This window comes from Manacus vitellinus, unplaced genomic scaffold (genome assembly GCF_001715985.3).
Source record: "Manacus vitellinus isolate BGI_N305 unplaced genomic scaffold, ASM171598v3 scaffold_63_pilon, whole genome shotgun sequence".
Taxonomy (NCBI): domain Eukaryota; kingdom Metazoa; phylum Chordata; class Aves; order Passeriformes; family Pipridae; genus Manacus; species Manacus vitellinus.
This window is the reverse complement of record NW_021940711.1, coordinates 49,149-64,466: the sequence shown is the minus strand read 5'-3', so window position 1 is coordinate 64,466 and position 15,318 is coordinate 49,149. Positions and strand designations below refer to the sequence as shown.

The window sequence follows — 15,318 nt, the reverse complement described above, 5'->3', positions numbered from 1 at the left end:
ATTTTCTGCTAGTGTGCCCAAACCCCCACGCTCAGCTCCCCGTGCTGTCAGTAAGAACTGCCACACTCTAACCGGGCTCTGAATTCGGGCTTTTTTTTCCAGCGACCTGTCTGGATTTGGGACTTTTCTGGGGTTTTTTCAAACTCAAGGCCAGGTTGGACAGGGCTTGGAGCAGTCAGGGCTAGTGGAAGCTGTCCCTGCCCATGGCAAGGGGTGGAAGTGGACGATCTTTAAGGTCCCTTCCAACCCAAGCCATTCCAGGATTCCATAAAAATAATGCCAAAGTGCTTTCGTTCCCCTTATCTCCTGGTAATGAGCCAGCGTGCTCCTTTCCGAGAAGGGGAGGTGGCCTTCCATTATAAAGCCATTTGTCCCCAAGCTGTCACTGCCCAGTGCCCTGCTTGGCCCATCAGAGCCAAAAAATCCCTCCTGAGTATCTCTGGGTGGCGTAGAACAGCTCTGGAATCCCGTCCTGCCCTCCCCAGGCCTGGTAATCCCTAATCCTGGATGTGTAATAATAACCAACCCCACATGGGAACTGTCAGATGTCTCAGGGCAGTAAATTTAAGGTGAAGGGAAGAGGCAGCGGCAGCTCAGACAAAAAATACACCGTGTGGTGGCCGAGGGGGTGGTGGTGTGCAGGCAGCAGGAAGGACCAGGGAATATCCCACAGGGATCACTAAGTCCAGCTCCTGGCCCTGTGCAGGACACCCCCAGGTTGTCCTCTGGCTGCCTGTTGTTACCTGGGGGTCATTCTTAGAGCCCAAAACAAGGCAAGAATCCCACCTGGCTCTGCTGAAGGTGCAGTCTCTGCTGACTCTGGTTCCCCGTTGGGTTCAGTACAGAGCAGGAGTTTCACTGAGGTGCTGCTCTATTTTAAGCTGTGTCCACGTGAATTAAAGTTCTGAAGGACCTCTCCAGGATCCTGATCGTTGCCTGGGAGGGATCTGTGGAAAAACAAGACTTATTTTCAATACAGTTGCACAGTTTCAGTACAGTTTGCACTCTCTAACTTCGGGGGTTCATCCCTTGTGCAAAAAAAAAAAAAAAAGTTATTTTTTGACATTTAACTGCGTTGTTGAAACTGCTGAGGGGCCTGCAGAGGCTCTGCCCTGTTTGCCCAGCCAGGCTCTGGTGCCAGGCTGTGATTACAACAGTCACAGCCTGCTTTGGTAAACACTTGGCATCACCTGGAATAGGTGCAATCCAGGGCTTAAGGTAAGACAAAGGGTCAAATACGTTCTGGAAAGAAGAAAGCCTGGTAGTACAAGGAAATGACAAGGACATTGAGAAACTACAACTATTTGGAAAAGGTTTAAAAAGCAGTAAGAAGAGTTGCTGTTCATCTGTCCTGGTCCTATCCTTGGACACAAACAAGAGCCTGAATTCCTGACTGCTAGAAGGGAAGATCCCCTGGTCTTTACTCCCTTCTGTGATTCCTGAAGCTCAGCTATGCTGGCTGGGATACAGTTGGAAATCAGCACCACTTCATCATTTCTACAAGTCTGTATCTTTTGGGCAATGCCTGTTGTTTATAAAATTTGAAGTTTGCTGTGTTTTGTGGCACAAACACCTCTGAGCACTGGTGTGCTCTGTCATTACCAGACCCTACAGCCACAAGCGTTCACATCCTCAGCCACCTGAGCAAAATCCTTCTCATTTCTGAGGCTGGCTGGTTGTTTTAAACAGCCTGGTTTTCCTTCCTCAGCCATCGACGAGTACAAGCCCCTGGATGCCACCACCAACCCGTCCCTGATCCTCAGCGCGGCCCAGATGCCGGTGTACCAGAAACTCGTGGATGATGCTGTTGCCTATGGGAAAAAGCTTGGTGGGTAAGTCAAGAGGGCTTTCATCTCAGGAGACCTATGTTTAAAATGCCTTATTTACACAAGCATCGTACTGGGCTTTCCCCCTCACGTACTTGTGGGTTTGTCTCCTGCCCCAAAAAAAGCCTCAACACCAAAAGAAAAATTCCATGTGTGCCTCCCTATTTACCAGCTCACACATGGCCTTCCTTGCACAGGAAAACAGCAGCTTTATAGGAAATAATGTCCAAAGGCTAATCCTGCCAGCAGTAACAGAGGGCAGGACACAGAGCAGAGTACACGTGGCTCATTTGAACTCTGGAATTTGATGTTAAACAGGCTGTGAAATTTGATCTTCAAATCCATGGTAAAGCGTAAACGTACCTTTTTCTTTTCCTCCCATATGCTTTTGCTTCTTGTGGTTTTCAGGTCAGAAGAGGAGCAGATCAAAAATGCTTCTGACAAACTTTTTGTATTGTTTGGAGCTGAAATCCTCAAGAGGATACCCGGCCGTGTGTCCACAGAAGTAGATGCAAGGTTGGCTCTTTTCCCTCTGGGTTACCCTGGATATTTGTACATAGAAAAAGAGACATGATATGAGCTGGAGAAAGATGCTCTTGCCTAGAAGACTATCAGGATTTATATTGTTAATATTTAGAAGTGTGGCTTCCCCTTAGTTTGACTAGAACTCTGTAAGAAAAACAAGTAACACCAACCTTGGATTTTTGTAATCCTCCTCTTGTTTCTCAAGCCAGGGAAGCTTCGTGCTTCCACTCTTAGTTTTGCTCATTCTTTTCTCTGTGATTGTATCTGCTCAATTTAGCAAGAGATCTGTTTGAACAGTTTATTTCAAGACTTGCACAGGATTTGCCTGTTAACCTGCTCACTGCCAATTTTTTTTTTTTAATGCTCAGCTTCTGAATTCATTATGAAAAACTTCCTCCTTGGGGGGGGGGGGGGGCTCAGAGTCCAGGAGGGACCCTAGAACAAAAACCCACTGCTGGCACGTTTTTGTCCTGATAAAAACAGGACAATGTTTTTCCACGGGGCTTGGGGGGGAGCATATAAAACAAATGATCTGAGCAGCCCTGCTCTTGTCTCCAAAGGTTGTCCTTCGATAAGGAAGGAATGATTCAAAGGGCCAGGCGCCTCATCGACCTCTATAAGGAAGCAGGAATTGGTAAAGATCGGATTCTCATCAAGCTGTCTTCGACGTGGGAAGGAATCCAGGCTGGCAAGTAAGTCTTTGTGTGGCTGGTGTGCTGACTCATGGCATGCTCCTGCCTGTCCACAGGCACCTGACGGGCACATTCTGACCTTAGATAAACAGTACTGCTGAAGGCACGGCATGAGGAAGTCTGGCACCAGCAAGGAAGGTGCTCTGCCACAGCTTGCTGTTGAAATAGGAAAAGTGTGTTCATACAAGGGCCAGGCCACAGTTTCCTGAAATATCCTGCTAAGTTGGCTGCGTTTGGCCCAAGGAACAGCATTAATAACGCAGAGTCGGCAGCACAAAACATCTGCTGTTAGCTTAAAACCTCAAAGCTTACCGACTGTGCCACATTCCTAACTCAACTGGAGGAATTCAGGAGATTGAACCTATCAGCTTGTTACAGGAATATAAATTCAGTAGGTGAGAGAAGTGCTGTTCTAAGCCAGCCTGTGTCTGCAGGGTCCTGGAGGCAGAGTATGGGATCCACTGCAACATGACCTTGCTGTTCTCCTTTGCTCAGGCTGTTGCCTGTGCTGAAGCTGGAGTTACTCTGATCTCCCCATTTGTGGGAAGGATCCTGGATTGGTATGTTGCAAATGGAGACAAGAAAACCTATGAGCCTTCAGAGGACCCAGGTAAACACATATTTAACACTGTTAAGATGCCAATAGCTACTCATTCAAACAGTTTACTCATATAAACCCTCTTACGACAAAATGCTGGTTTGAACCTGTTCTAAATAATCACTTAGAATCATTCTTGAAGTTGCTGGCTTCTCCCTTTTAGGAGTGAAGAGTGTCACCAAGATCTACAACTACTACAAAAAGTTTGGCTACAAAACCATCGTGATGGGCGCGTCATTCCGGAACACGGGTGAAATCAAAGCGCTCACAGGCTGTGACTATCTCACCATTTCACCCAAACTCCTGGCAGAGCTCAGCAAAGAGCACATCAAGTTAACTCCCACACTCAGTGTGAAAGAGGGTAAGTCCCCTCCTGGGTCACACCAGCTTCTTCAGTCTCCCTTTCTTCTGGAACGTTAAAAGAGTTCGGGGTTCCACTCAGCGCTGTGGTGCTCGATTCCATCCTGCTTTAGGGACAGGCTGATTTCCTAAAGGAGATATTGTAGCCTCAAAAGGAAATACTGTAGCCCCATTACAGCATCACTGCTACAATTGCAGACACACCTTTAGGGTCTTGGGTCCACTGGGTTTGGAATGTGCTTCCATCCTCTGCAGCTCTCCCAAGGGGACAGGGAGAGCAGAGGGAAGTTTATCTCCATATGCTCGGGATGAAATTTCACTGAATATTAGCAAAGATGCCAAACTTGCTTAATCTTAATCTCTAGACATGCCAAAAGGTGTTTTCCCTCCAGAAATCATACACAAGACTGAGTGACTGGATCTAGTGACACTGTGCCAGATGGCTTTGAATGTTTGTTCCCATTGCACTGCTTCAAGGCCAGGTTGGACAGGGCTTGGAGCAACCTGGCCTAGTGGAAGGTGTCCCTGCCCATGACAGGGTAGAACTGGATGAGCTTTAAGGTCCCTTCCAACCCAAACTGTTCCAGGATTCTGTGATACTCTTCCTTTTCTGTAGCCTCATTAAAATGCTGCTTTGCATCTCAGCAAACAAGCTCTGCACAGCTGTAGTCATGGGTTGCTGCTCACAGGGTGCTGGCTGGCCTGGAGGCCTGTTATCAAGCGAGCTTTTGTTAGTTCTTGCCAAATAAAGCCCTGATTGTTCAGAATATTTGCTTAGAACGTCTCACTGCTGTAGGACTGTTGCATAATTCCCTAGAACAGGCCTCAAAGTGCTGTGCCATTCAGCAGCAGGTACAGGAACAGCACACACATACATTGTGTTTTAAGACAAATTGATTAGCCAGATCACCCTTTTTCTCCACCTCTTCTCTGCCCCCCCTCAGCCATATCAGGAGCACTTCCAGTCTCACATCCCAAACTATGCTCCTGCAGCAAGTCATGTTGAAAGTATTTCAGAATTTTTCAATACCTAGAGGTGCTCAGAAGCCTAAATTTGCTAAGAGTCCAATCACCTGGCTCGTTTCTGTTCCTGCTCCCCTTGCACAGCTCAGGCATGTGACCTGGAGAAGATCCACCTGGATGAGAAGGCATTCCGCTGGCACCACAACGAGGACCAGATGGCTGTGGAGAAGCTCTCCGATGGGATCAGGAAGTTCGCTGCAGATGCAGTCAAGCTGGAAAGGATGTTAAAGGTAGGTGTTGTGTCCTGCCCCTCCCAGGCACTGCAGCCAACCTGCAGTTCCCTTTGATGTGGCCGAGGATTGAAGCAAGTCTGATCAGGCTTTTGGACACGTTCTGTAGGACAGGCCACCTGAATTCAGTGAGCTTGGTAATCCTCACTGCATGCTGAGAAAAGTGAATGCCAGGTGTGGGCACACCTGCAGTTTGGGGCCCCAGGCAGGGTTTGGACTGGCAGCTCATCAAGATAACACCACTATCAAAGTGAGGAGTCCTTCAAGTCTGATTCTAAACTCATTAGCTGTCAGCAGCAGCACAAGACACAAATAATCTGCACATAGTGAGCTGGAGATAAATCATGTTTGTACTTGGAGGCACTGAGAAAGCACAGATCTGCTGTCAAAGTCACCTGTCAATTTATGGAGAGGCTTTCACATGGGATTCATCAAACTGTGTGGGTTTGGGGGACAAATACATACCTGATTCTAAGTACTTGGTGACTGACAACTCCTTGCACTGTTCCCAGACTCTTCCTCAGCTGCTCTTTGTTTGTTCTCTTTGCAGGAGCGAATGTTCAGTGCTGAAAATGGAAAGTAAAAAGCAAGAGAAACCAAGCATTTCCCTGAGTGCTCCAGGCTGAGCAGATCACCTGAGGTTCAGTGGATGTACAAATGTCTTACCTGTAAAAGTATCATGCTGTGTATGGATAGATTTCTGTATCATGGTTGGTTTTTGTGGGTTGTTCTTTTTTTCTTTTTACCAATTTGCAAAGGGACAAATAGAACGTCAAATCCTTGTGGCACTTTTGTCAATACATGCAAATTAACCCAGACCTGCCTGCCTTGTAACATGGTCAGTTCACTGCTGCAGCAGCCACCTGAGAGCATTTTAATTTCTTAAGTTTTCATACTTGAACTCCCAGTTCAGTCTGCAGCCCTACCACATTGAAGAAAGCAGTTTTGAATTTCAGGCACTTTTAAAGGGAAAACACGGGTTTCAAAAGCCCCTCTTGGTACAAAACACACAGGTACTCTTATGAGACATACATATGTGGAAATTATATATATAACTTATTAGTTTATGTAGGCCCAGTTCCACGAGAAGTAGACAAGAGCAAGTGACAGGACAAGAAGGAAATAGCCTCAATTTGTGCCAGAGGATGTTTATTGGATATTAGGGTTATTATTAGGGATATTATACTCTGGAAGGGTTATTAAGCACTGGCACAGCTGCCCAGGGGAGTGGCTGATTCCCTGTCCCTGGAGGGATTTAAAAGCCATGTGGATGGGGCACTTGGGGACACTGGTTAGTGGTGGCCTTGGCAGTGCTGAGGGAATGGCTGGACTCTGATCTCAGAGGTCCTTTCCAACCTCAGTTATCTCACAATTTAAGAGATTCCTGCTTATAGGTAGACACAATTAACTGTTTCCTGACAAAGTTGCCTGAACTTTACTTTTTAAAAAGGGAAGAAACACAGTACTGAGGCTACAACACTGACACACACGTGCTCTACCCAGCTTGAGTAACACAAGGGAAAGGAGCCAAGGGAACCAGTGCTCACTCACAGCAGGGTGACACAGCAGCACTATTGTCAGGACATCCATAACAACCTGGGAACAAAGGGACAGCCAGCTACAACCAGACATGGATACCTGGGGCTGCATTCCCAGCCCTGCCCTGGGAATAGTGCCAGTCTGCCAGAGAGAGGTGAAGCCACCTCAGGGGACTCACCCAGCCCCTCTGTCCCTGCAGGTGTCAGGGGTGGGAAGCAGGGCCAGGCAGAAGGCACAGCTGTCCAAAGGGAGCTGACCTTTTCCCTGTCCAAGGCAAGCCAGCATTAAAAGCATGGAATCTGTCACCTCAAAGTTTGGGCTCAAATTAAACATGGGGCTCAAATTAAACTCAGGTGTTCTCAAAGTTGCCCAAGAGACAGTCAAATACTGCAGTGAAAGGGGAAAAAAAGAGGCAGGACAAGGTCCCTCAATCACAGTTAAACCTTACTCCACTTACCCACAGCCACCTCAGGAGCTGAGGGGGCAGGAGATGAACAAGTTATGCTTGAAGTGTCCCAGGGTCCCTCACCTGCTGTGGTGGCAGCTGGTGTTCCCCTCTCAGCACTGGGGTTTCCTCTTCCCTGCAGCACAGGGGGATGTTGGGAGGTGCCTGATTTCCGGGGCTAAACCACAAAAATCTACATCCTTCCTGAAATGGGGCAGAAACCCAACAACCACATGAACCTTCAGCCTCTACAGCTCTTCAGTCAGTCACACAAAGAACCTTTCCTCCCTAACTCTTCCTCAGCTTCGCCTCTCTTCAGATGAAGAGATCTCCCACAGAATCCTGTCTGAGCCCAGCTTACAAACCCCTTCAGGGGTTTCCCAGATGCCCATACCTCCTCAGATTAAGAAATCAGATGTCTGTCATCTCCCAGAAAGATTTTCTCTCTCACAGTCACAAGGACAAGCTTAGACTCAGGAATGAGGAGGAAATAAAGTGTGTGTTTGTGGAGAGATCCCAAAGAATCACTACACACCCTGTAAAACTTGATTTAAAAATGCCCTTACCTTTTGTTAGACACACCCAGAGCCAGTAATACTTGCCAAAGACTCAACCTTTCCAACCTCTTGGGACAGGAAGTCTCCTTTCATGACAATTTTTTTCCAATCCCTGGCTAGAATTAGTCATTCTGTACAAGAACTTGAAGCTGCCATCACTAATGGCTTCAAGTTGTGCCAGGGGAGTTTTAGGTTGGATAATAGGGAAAATTTCTTCATGGACAGGGTTGTCAAGCATTGGAACAGGCTGCCCATGGCAGTGGTGGAGTCACCATCCCTGCAAGTGTTCCAAAAAAACGTGTGGATGTGGCATTTGAGGGCACAGTTTAGTGGTGAACACAGTGGTAGTGCTGCTCTGATACTTGGGCTTGATGGTCTTCAAGGTCTTTTCCAACCTTAATTCCAAGACTCTATGATGCTAATGGCTCCCAATTCATCAGCAGGATTTCTAAAGGTGACAATCCAGCCCACCATCCAGATCCACCTCAGAAGCTGCTGGCACACACCTGCACACATCCCTCAACCCTCCCTCAGTTTTCCAGGAGCAACTTCCTCACCGAGGAGATAAAAATGTCTGTGTGATGGGAGAGAGTGAAAACACACACACAGAAACTCCTCTCTGTCTGCTCTCATGTGGGAGGAACAAGGAAGCACCACAAAATCTCCAGGCACTGTACTTTGTCCATCAGTTTACCACCCAACAGAGGTACAAAGAGCAGTTCCAACAGGTCCCAGATGCCACAAAATAAGGGGAAAAAAATAGCACAGTAGTGAACTGATCAAAGTCTGCAGTGGCCTGACTGCTGTTTGCTCACCTGGCAGCCCATCCATGACAGAACCTCATGTAAGAAATGAAAACAGGACACGGGGTAGACATCAATATTCTATTTTTACAGGCAAGCAGTGAAAGGTGCAATGGATTTTGGCAAAATCCCATGGAAACAGTCCTACAGGAGATACAGACTTGTGGCCACTCAGACTCCCACTTCCCACTCGAGTTGTGGCTTTCCAGATGTAAAGTGTGCCCTGAAGGTGTCAGCATCAAATCCCTAAGAAGACTTGCCAGGAATGAAGATTTATCAAAGCCATTGGATAATTTCTATCAGAGCCCAATTTCCATTTCAAAATTAAATTCTAGAGCTGGGCTCTAGAATGTAACAGTAGAAGACCCAGCAAATCCCACAGCAGTTGGTCTTTTAAAAAAAAAAACACACCAAATTCTTGAGACAGAGCTAAACACTTGGGTTTCTACAGAAGAGACAAGGTTACTTTGACTTGATGACTTGTTACAGTCAATATTACCCCAGTAAGAAAACAAAAATGTAAGTCCAAAGGTCCTTCCCTTCAGAGCACTGTAGAAATGCTGCCCACTATTCCAAGAGGGAAGGAAAAAATCAATTACTTAAAAGTTGATTTATCTACTTTCCAATATATTTAGTGTGTTTGAGCCTGCAACAGTGAAAAAAATCTTCTCAGTCTGGTTATTCCTTTCCACGCTCAGCTTCAAGCCACACGTGCAGGTCAGAAGGAAGGAGAAGGTCAGATTCCAGCCTGCAGCTGGTTCCTCAGATGTGATCCACATTATCTGCCAGCATTTTTAGTCCCTTTTGTCCATGAAATTCCAGCAAGGGGCAGCAGCAACGTACTCCCAGAGAGGAATATTTTAAAGAGAACAAAATTCACAACACAAGCAGCACAAAGGGGAACAAATAACCAGTTGGGAGACCACGTAAAAATCCGCTGAGCAAACTTTTTTAAAACACAATTCCAAGGATGTGAACGGGCAAGGAAGAGAACAAAGGGCACACTGTGCATCAGTGTAATGCCAACCCAGAGCAAGGCCTCCAGCTTCAGCCACTTGTATTCACAGCACCACCTGTGGGATGGGTTTCAAGAAGACAGTTCCCCCCCCTGCAGACTGAGGGTCTAGAGAAGCACTGAGCAAATGCAGCAGCAAAAATGCAAGGGGGGGGGTCACAGTTGCTTCATCCATTCGGTACACACAGAACCTGACACGGCCACTCCACTGTCACAGTCACTTCCCAGGCCACAACAGGGAGTCACAGGGATGTTTTATCCAAGAGCCAAGGAAATCCTCAGCCTGCTGGCTCTTCATCCATCCCATCTGCAAAGAGACCTGCTCCTTCATTTCCTGCTGAAGGGAACACAGCCAGACACGACACGACCCATTAGTCCACAGCCAGCACAGGACTTGTAACACACATGGCCCTGAGCAGGAGAAGATTTTTGGGGTTATCTGCATGTGCTCTTCTGTCTGACAAGGTGACAGTCAAACAGCCAAGCCACTTCCAAAGGAATTAAGTCCATTCATTCCCAGAATCCTCAATCAGAACTGACTCAATGCTAACCTGCCAAAGCTCAAGAAACAAGAGATGTTTCTCCTAATAAAAATATTTAGTGAAGCCTATTTAATATTTTATTTTACCATTTCAACTATAGCTATGCATTTCCCCCCACAATTTCATCTTTTTTAAAATAATCAGATGCTTTCTACCAGACACAACTGCCTGAAGAGCTTGATCAAGAATGACACTCACTTCATTAGTTAACCAAGGGCAAAAGCCTCTTTGGAGGGACAATATTCCTGAAGCTAAAAGATGCTCACACCCCTGGCTGTTCCCAGTTCTTATCCCCATCTTGCCTCACCTGACATTGCAGAGAATCAGGAGGTTCTGGACGGCAGGGAGGGTGGAATTCTCGTTCTGCCCCGTCACCAGGTGCCTGTCCAGCACGACATGAACAGCGTCGGGGCTGCTGGCTGGGCACGGGAGAGAGCACAGCAGGGAGAGTCAGTGCACAGAGCACAGACACAACAGGGGGAGTCAGTGCACAGAGCACAGACACAACAGGGGGAGTCAGTGCACAGAGCACAGACACAACAGGGGGAGTCAGTGCACAGAGCACAGACACAACAGGGGGAGTCAGTGCACAGAGCACAGACACGACAGGGAACTGCTCTGACCTGACACACCTGCTGGCTGCTGATCCCTAACCCCACACAGGGACAGCCTAAAGCCCCTGATCCTGCAATGATTTCCCCAGAAAAACCCTTTTCTGAAAGGACAGGACTGGCCCCTTGATTTGATGAGCACCAGGTGGGGAAGGCACATACAGTCAAGAGATTTTCATTACAAAGACCTCAAAGTATGTATTTTAAAGTTTTGATTACCTTGCCATCCTTATGCAAGACATTAGTTGTAATACCATGCTACAAAAATGAAATACTGATTTTCTGGCCAATTTTAATACCCCAGTGTGCTCAGATCCACCAGCAACTGCTCAGTACCCCAACCAGAATTTTTAAGTTACCTCATTACAGACAGAATCATAGAATCCCAGCCTAGTTTGGGTTGGAAGGGACCTTAAAGCTCATTCAGTCCTACCCCCTTGCAGGGACACCTTCCACCAGGGTGCTCCAAAAGCCCCACCCAACCCAGCCTTGAAAAATCACTAATAAATTAGGGAATGGCAGATGAGATATCCTGGCAGAGTCCCACTCAGCTGGGTACAACTGGCACACAAACACCCATTTGCAAAAGGCAGGCACTAAGTGTGAAGTCCTGGACACCAGGAGTGACATACCACTGAATGTAGCTCCAGAATCCTTCACAAAATCCTCCACAATAATGGACAAACTGGCAAAGTTTGGCTCCCTCACCAGTTCATATACAGAGGGCTGAAAGAAGATCAAAAGGAGATAAGTTTGTCTGGTTTTTTACAGAAAAAAAAGCCAAGCAGACCCCACACATTTCCCTGCAACTCATATTCCTGTTCCCTCTGTGATTCTCCCAACCAAATGACCACGTGCAGCTTCGATGGATTTCCTGCAGGAAGCCAACTGAAAACTTCCTTTATCTCACTTGAAAGCAAACACCAAACAATTTCTGCACATGTGATTAACCTCAGGGAAGTGCAGACCTGTCTGGCTGTGGGACACAAACATCTGGACACAGATGCTGTGCCACTTGTAGTGCCCAAATAACAGTAATCCACCTCAGAAGGAGTATGGGAAACAAATAAATAAAGACACAAAAATTTAAGAGCCCTCAGTTCAGCTTTTACATGCACAGGAGGAAATGTCATTTTATGGTTTCCATACCAACTATAGTTAGGCCACATCACACTTTAATACATTTCATCATGGACTATTACAATCCATGCACAATCCATAAGTGAAGTAGAAGTACATAAGGACACTGATAGCATCTGTCTCCAAAAATCTTGATTTCTTAACTTTTCATGTAAATTTTCAACCCTAAAAGCCATACTATAAAGATTTGTATCACCTTGGCACACCTGCCATACAGATGGACTGTGAGGTAAGAGATATGGCTGCACATAAAATAAATTATCAGCAGTACCTGGCTATTTTAATTACAAGCCAATTTGTACAAACAGCCTTTTTCCTGAAGCTTCCTCTGTCTTTTTTCCTATGACTTCCTCTGCCTTTTAAAATGAAACAGCACCTTGAGAAATAACTTACCCTAGAATTCATGGGGAAAAAAAATTCTCACAAGTCCTCAGCTATGAATCCAAAGAGCTGCAGTGGGAATTCCCAGCATTTTAGTGCTTCAGTTTGAAGTTTACTGCACAGTCAGAGGGAAAACACTCCACAAGCCAGTCAGAGTGGGATAATCTCCCCATGCACTGTGTTGGGCCCCTCGTCAAAGACAACTCTCCACATCCTGCACAAACTCAGCGTAGCAAACTGATGGTTTTTATTCTTAGGGAATTTCAGGTTAGGACCAAACCCACCAGAAATCACAGCAAGGGAAGTCCCCAAACAGCAAGTCAGACAGAAGCTCAACTTACCCCTGTCAGGCTGTACCCCTGAAAAACCCAGGATTTGTCCTCATTGGTGGCACAACACAAAGCTGCCACTCCGTGTCCAACAGCACAGATGGGCTCTAGGGGAAGAGATTAAAGCTATTTGTGAACATCTTCAAACAGTCAGAACACAGGAGAGTGTGAGGACATTGCCCTCCTGCAGGAGACTTACACTGCACTCTTAATATTCTCTTGGGCTGTAAGGGCTTTCCTGCACACTGCAGTAACAATTACTGTCTATAATAAGATTTATTATCATTATTATTATAACAATAAGAGGGAGAATAGGAACTGCCCCAGTCCTGCAAGAAGTTAACAGCTTTTAACTCCAAGTTCAGAGACAGCAGCAAAGAGGAAACACAGATGCTCAGACATGAAGCACACCCAAAGTCTTGATTAACTCCAGCCTTAATGATGATCCTGGGACATTCCACACTTGGCTCTGAACCTTGAATCCCAATGATTTCCCCAGAGCCATTTCTGTATCACTGTAAGGCAGGGAATCCTCTTCTGAGACAAGCTTGGAAAAGCTACTGGCATTGCTTTAAGATATTTTAAGACCTCCTTTTTCCTTCAAGACTCCCCTTTTCAGACACCTTGGGAGGCTTTTAAGGTTTCCTTTCCTTTTTTAAGACCCTTTTAAGACACTTGTTTCCCCCCCCCCTTTTAAGACACTGGCTTTCCTTGCCAGCTCTGAATGCTCTTTAACTACACAAACACTGAAGGCATTAGAAGGCAAGAGTCCTGCAGGAACAGCACAGAACCACTATTTTATTTACCAAAACAACCAAGGACGTTCACCTACTGCTCTCAGTGCTGAAGTGCTGCAGTATCTTGGCCAGGTACCCGCTGTTGGCAAGGTCAGTCACAGCCCCAGGGCAGTTTGGGATCAGCAAGGCGTGGTACCGAGCCCCTGGGCAGGAGGAAAGCGTGAGCTCATCATAACAGAGGTAACAAACAAAAAAGCCTGACCATAAATACACTGCAGGTTTGAAAACAAAAAAAAAAAATCAAAAAAAAAATCAGCAAACCCACACAGAGCAGTCAAAAGTGAACTAAAGAAATTAACAGAGCTATGAGGGGAAAAGAAAAAGGTTCTTGTTAGGGCAGGGAACATATTTCTAATGAGCTGTGCCTACCCAGGCAACACAACTGTTCTGTCTGCTAGCTTCCACTTCAGCAAAATATTTATTTTTAACCAGTAACAATGTAGTGTGTGTATATATACAAGAGATGGAGATGATATGTACTGTATACATTAAGAGAATTACCAAGCCAAGATAAATAAGCAAACAAGGCAGTTGCCAGGACTTCCTCTTAAATGAAAAATAACCTCTTAAATGAAAAATAAACAAACAACTGCAGTTGCCACGGTCTTCTCTTAGAACACAAGTTTTATGCCTTTCCTGTGTCGTTCTTCCCTGAAAACCTGGCCCTAGGCAGCACCTGTTCCCCTGACAACGGAGATGGCAGTGCCCTGGTGAAGGTCTCACCATCAATGGACTCCAGCTTGGCGGGGTTGGCGTAGGATTTCATTCGGAAGTCCTGGATCCAGCGCATGTTGCCCTCGTTCACATCCACGAAATCAATTGACTTCCCCTGGGGACAACACGGTTCACATGGTCAGGATCCCTGCACAGACACCCACCACACTTCCTGAAGGACAGACATGTGGGACTTTGGGATGCTGCAGCTCTCAAAAACCTCAAGTTTTCCATTTTTCCTACTTCATTCATTATAATAGTTCTCCCTCCTGCCAAACTTTGAGTGCATTTCCCTCAAGTCAATCAAGATATCAACTGGCTCCAAACTGAAATCACAGCATTTGCCCATTTTTACTCACCCCAGGAGTTGCAACTTGCAGGTTAAAAGCAGAGCTGGCCAGAGTAAAGCAGTGAAGGAAGGACTGGGCTGAGACACCTGGAAAACAGATTCCAACACCTTAAGGAAACAACAGTGATAGTTTAATCCCAGCCACACTAGCTCACTTCATCTGGCAAAGCACATTAAAAAGCTCATCTCAAAAGCTTTAAATTTTAGAGGGGTTTTTTTTATGATTATATGATTCTGTGATTATAAGACGTAATAAGTGTACAACATTCATTACAGGTGAGCTGTGTATTGAAGAATAGAATCAGAGAATCACAGAATGGTTTAGGTTGGAAGGGACTTAAAAGATCAAGAAATTCCACCCCCTGCCATGGGCAGGGACACCTTCCACTATCCCAGGTTGCTCCAAGCCCCGTCCAACCTGCCCTTGGACACTCCCAGGGATGGGGCAGCCACAGCTTCTCTGGGCAACCTGTGCCAGGGCCTCGCCACCCTCACAGGGAAGGATTTCTCCCCATATCCCATTTAACCCTGCCCTCCTTCAGCTGGAAGCCACTAAAGCCACACGCAGGGGGCCAAACCAGCACGGCTGCTCCCGGAGGCAGCACCTGCAGCGCAGGTGTCCGTGTGCGGGGAACAGGCACAGCCGCAGCGGGTGCGGGGAGGGCACAGCTGCGACCGCGGGGCTCGGCCGCGGGCACCGGCACACACACAGCTGCCAGGCCACTGCCAGGGCGGCCGTGGGGCGCACACACGGATGACGAGCCCCGCCAGCGGAGCGAACACACGCGGGAGCTCACTGCCCGAACACGGTGCGTACAGCGGACACCGCACCGACGAGCGCC

At 46.8% G+C, this 15,318-nt stretch overlaps 2 protein-coding genes across 2 annotated transcripts in view; one reads left to right on the top strand and one right to left on the bottom strand.

Moving 5' to 3' along the window:
• The first annotated feature begins 1,664 nt into the window (after positions 1–1,664).
• Positions 1,665–6,039, top strand: TALDO1 (transaldolase 1). Its single transcript, XM_018083391.2, has 7 exons — positions 1,665–1,832; positions 2,235–2,342; positions 2,912–3,043; positions 3,478–3,653; positions 3,805–4,002; positions 5,109–5,254; positions 5,805–6,039. The coding sequence occupies exons 1-7, from the start codon at positions 1,774–1,776 to the stop codon at positions 5,835–5,837; spliced, it is 852 nt and encodes a 283-aa protein (XP_017938880.1). The 5' UTR covers positions 1,665–1,773; the 3' UTR covers positions 5,838–6,039.
• A 3,916-nt stretch (positions 6,040–9,955) lies between these two features.
• The window catches only part of GATD1 (glutamine amidotransferase like class 1 domain containing 1), a 13,928-nt gene continuing 8,565 nt past the window's right edge, over positions 9,956–15,318 (bottom strand). The window contains exons 2-8 of the mRNA XM_029963782.1: positions 14,487–14,584; positions 14,137–14,242; positions 13,449–13,556; positions 12,629–12,723; positions 11,399–11,492; positions 10,463–10,574; positions 9,956–10,024 (exon numbers count right to left, since the gene is read on the bottom strand). Coding sequence (XP_029819642.1) covers positions 9,985–10,024; positions 10,463–10,574; positions 11,399–11,492; positions 12,629–12,723; positions 13,449–13,556; positions 14,137–14,242; positions 14,487–14,584 — 653 coding nt within the window. The 3' untranslated portion in view covers positions 9,956–9,984. The remainder of the gene's footprint in view (positions 10,025–10,462; positions 10,575–11,398; positions 11,493–12,628; positions 12,724–13,448; positions 13,557–14,136; positions 14,243–14,486; positions 14,585–15,318) is intronic.

Bases quoted from the DNA above. Each gene is read 5' to 3' on its own strand.
- TALDO1 (XM_018083391.2), top strand. From the start codon at position 1,774: ATGCCGGTGTACCAGAAACTCGTGGATGATGCTGTTGCCTATGGGAAA. The intron at 1,833-2,234 runs GTAAGTCAAGAG...TGTGGTTTTCAG, and splicing joins TATGGGAAAAAGCTTGGTGG to GTCAGAAGAGGAGCAGATCA. The intron at 2,343-2,911 runs GTTGGCTCTTTT...TTGTCTCCAAAG, and splicing joins TCCACAGAAGTAGATGCAAG to GTTGTCCTTCGATAAGGAAG.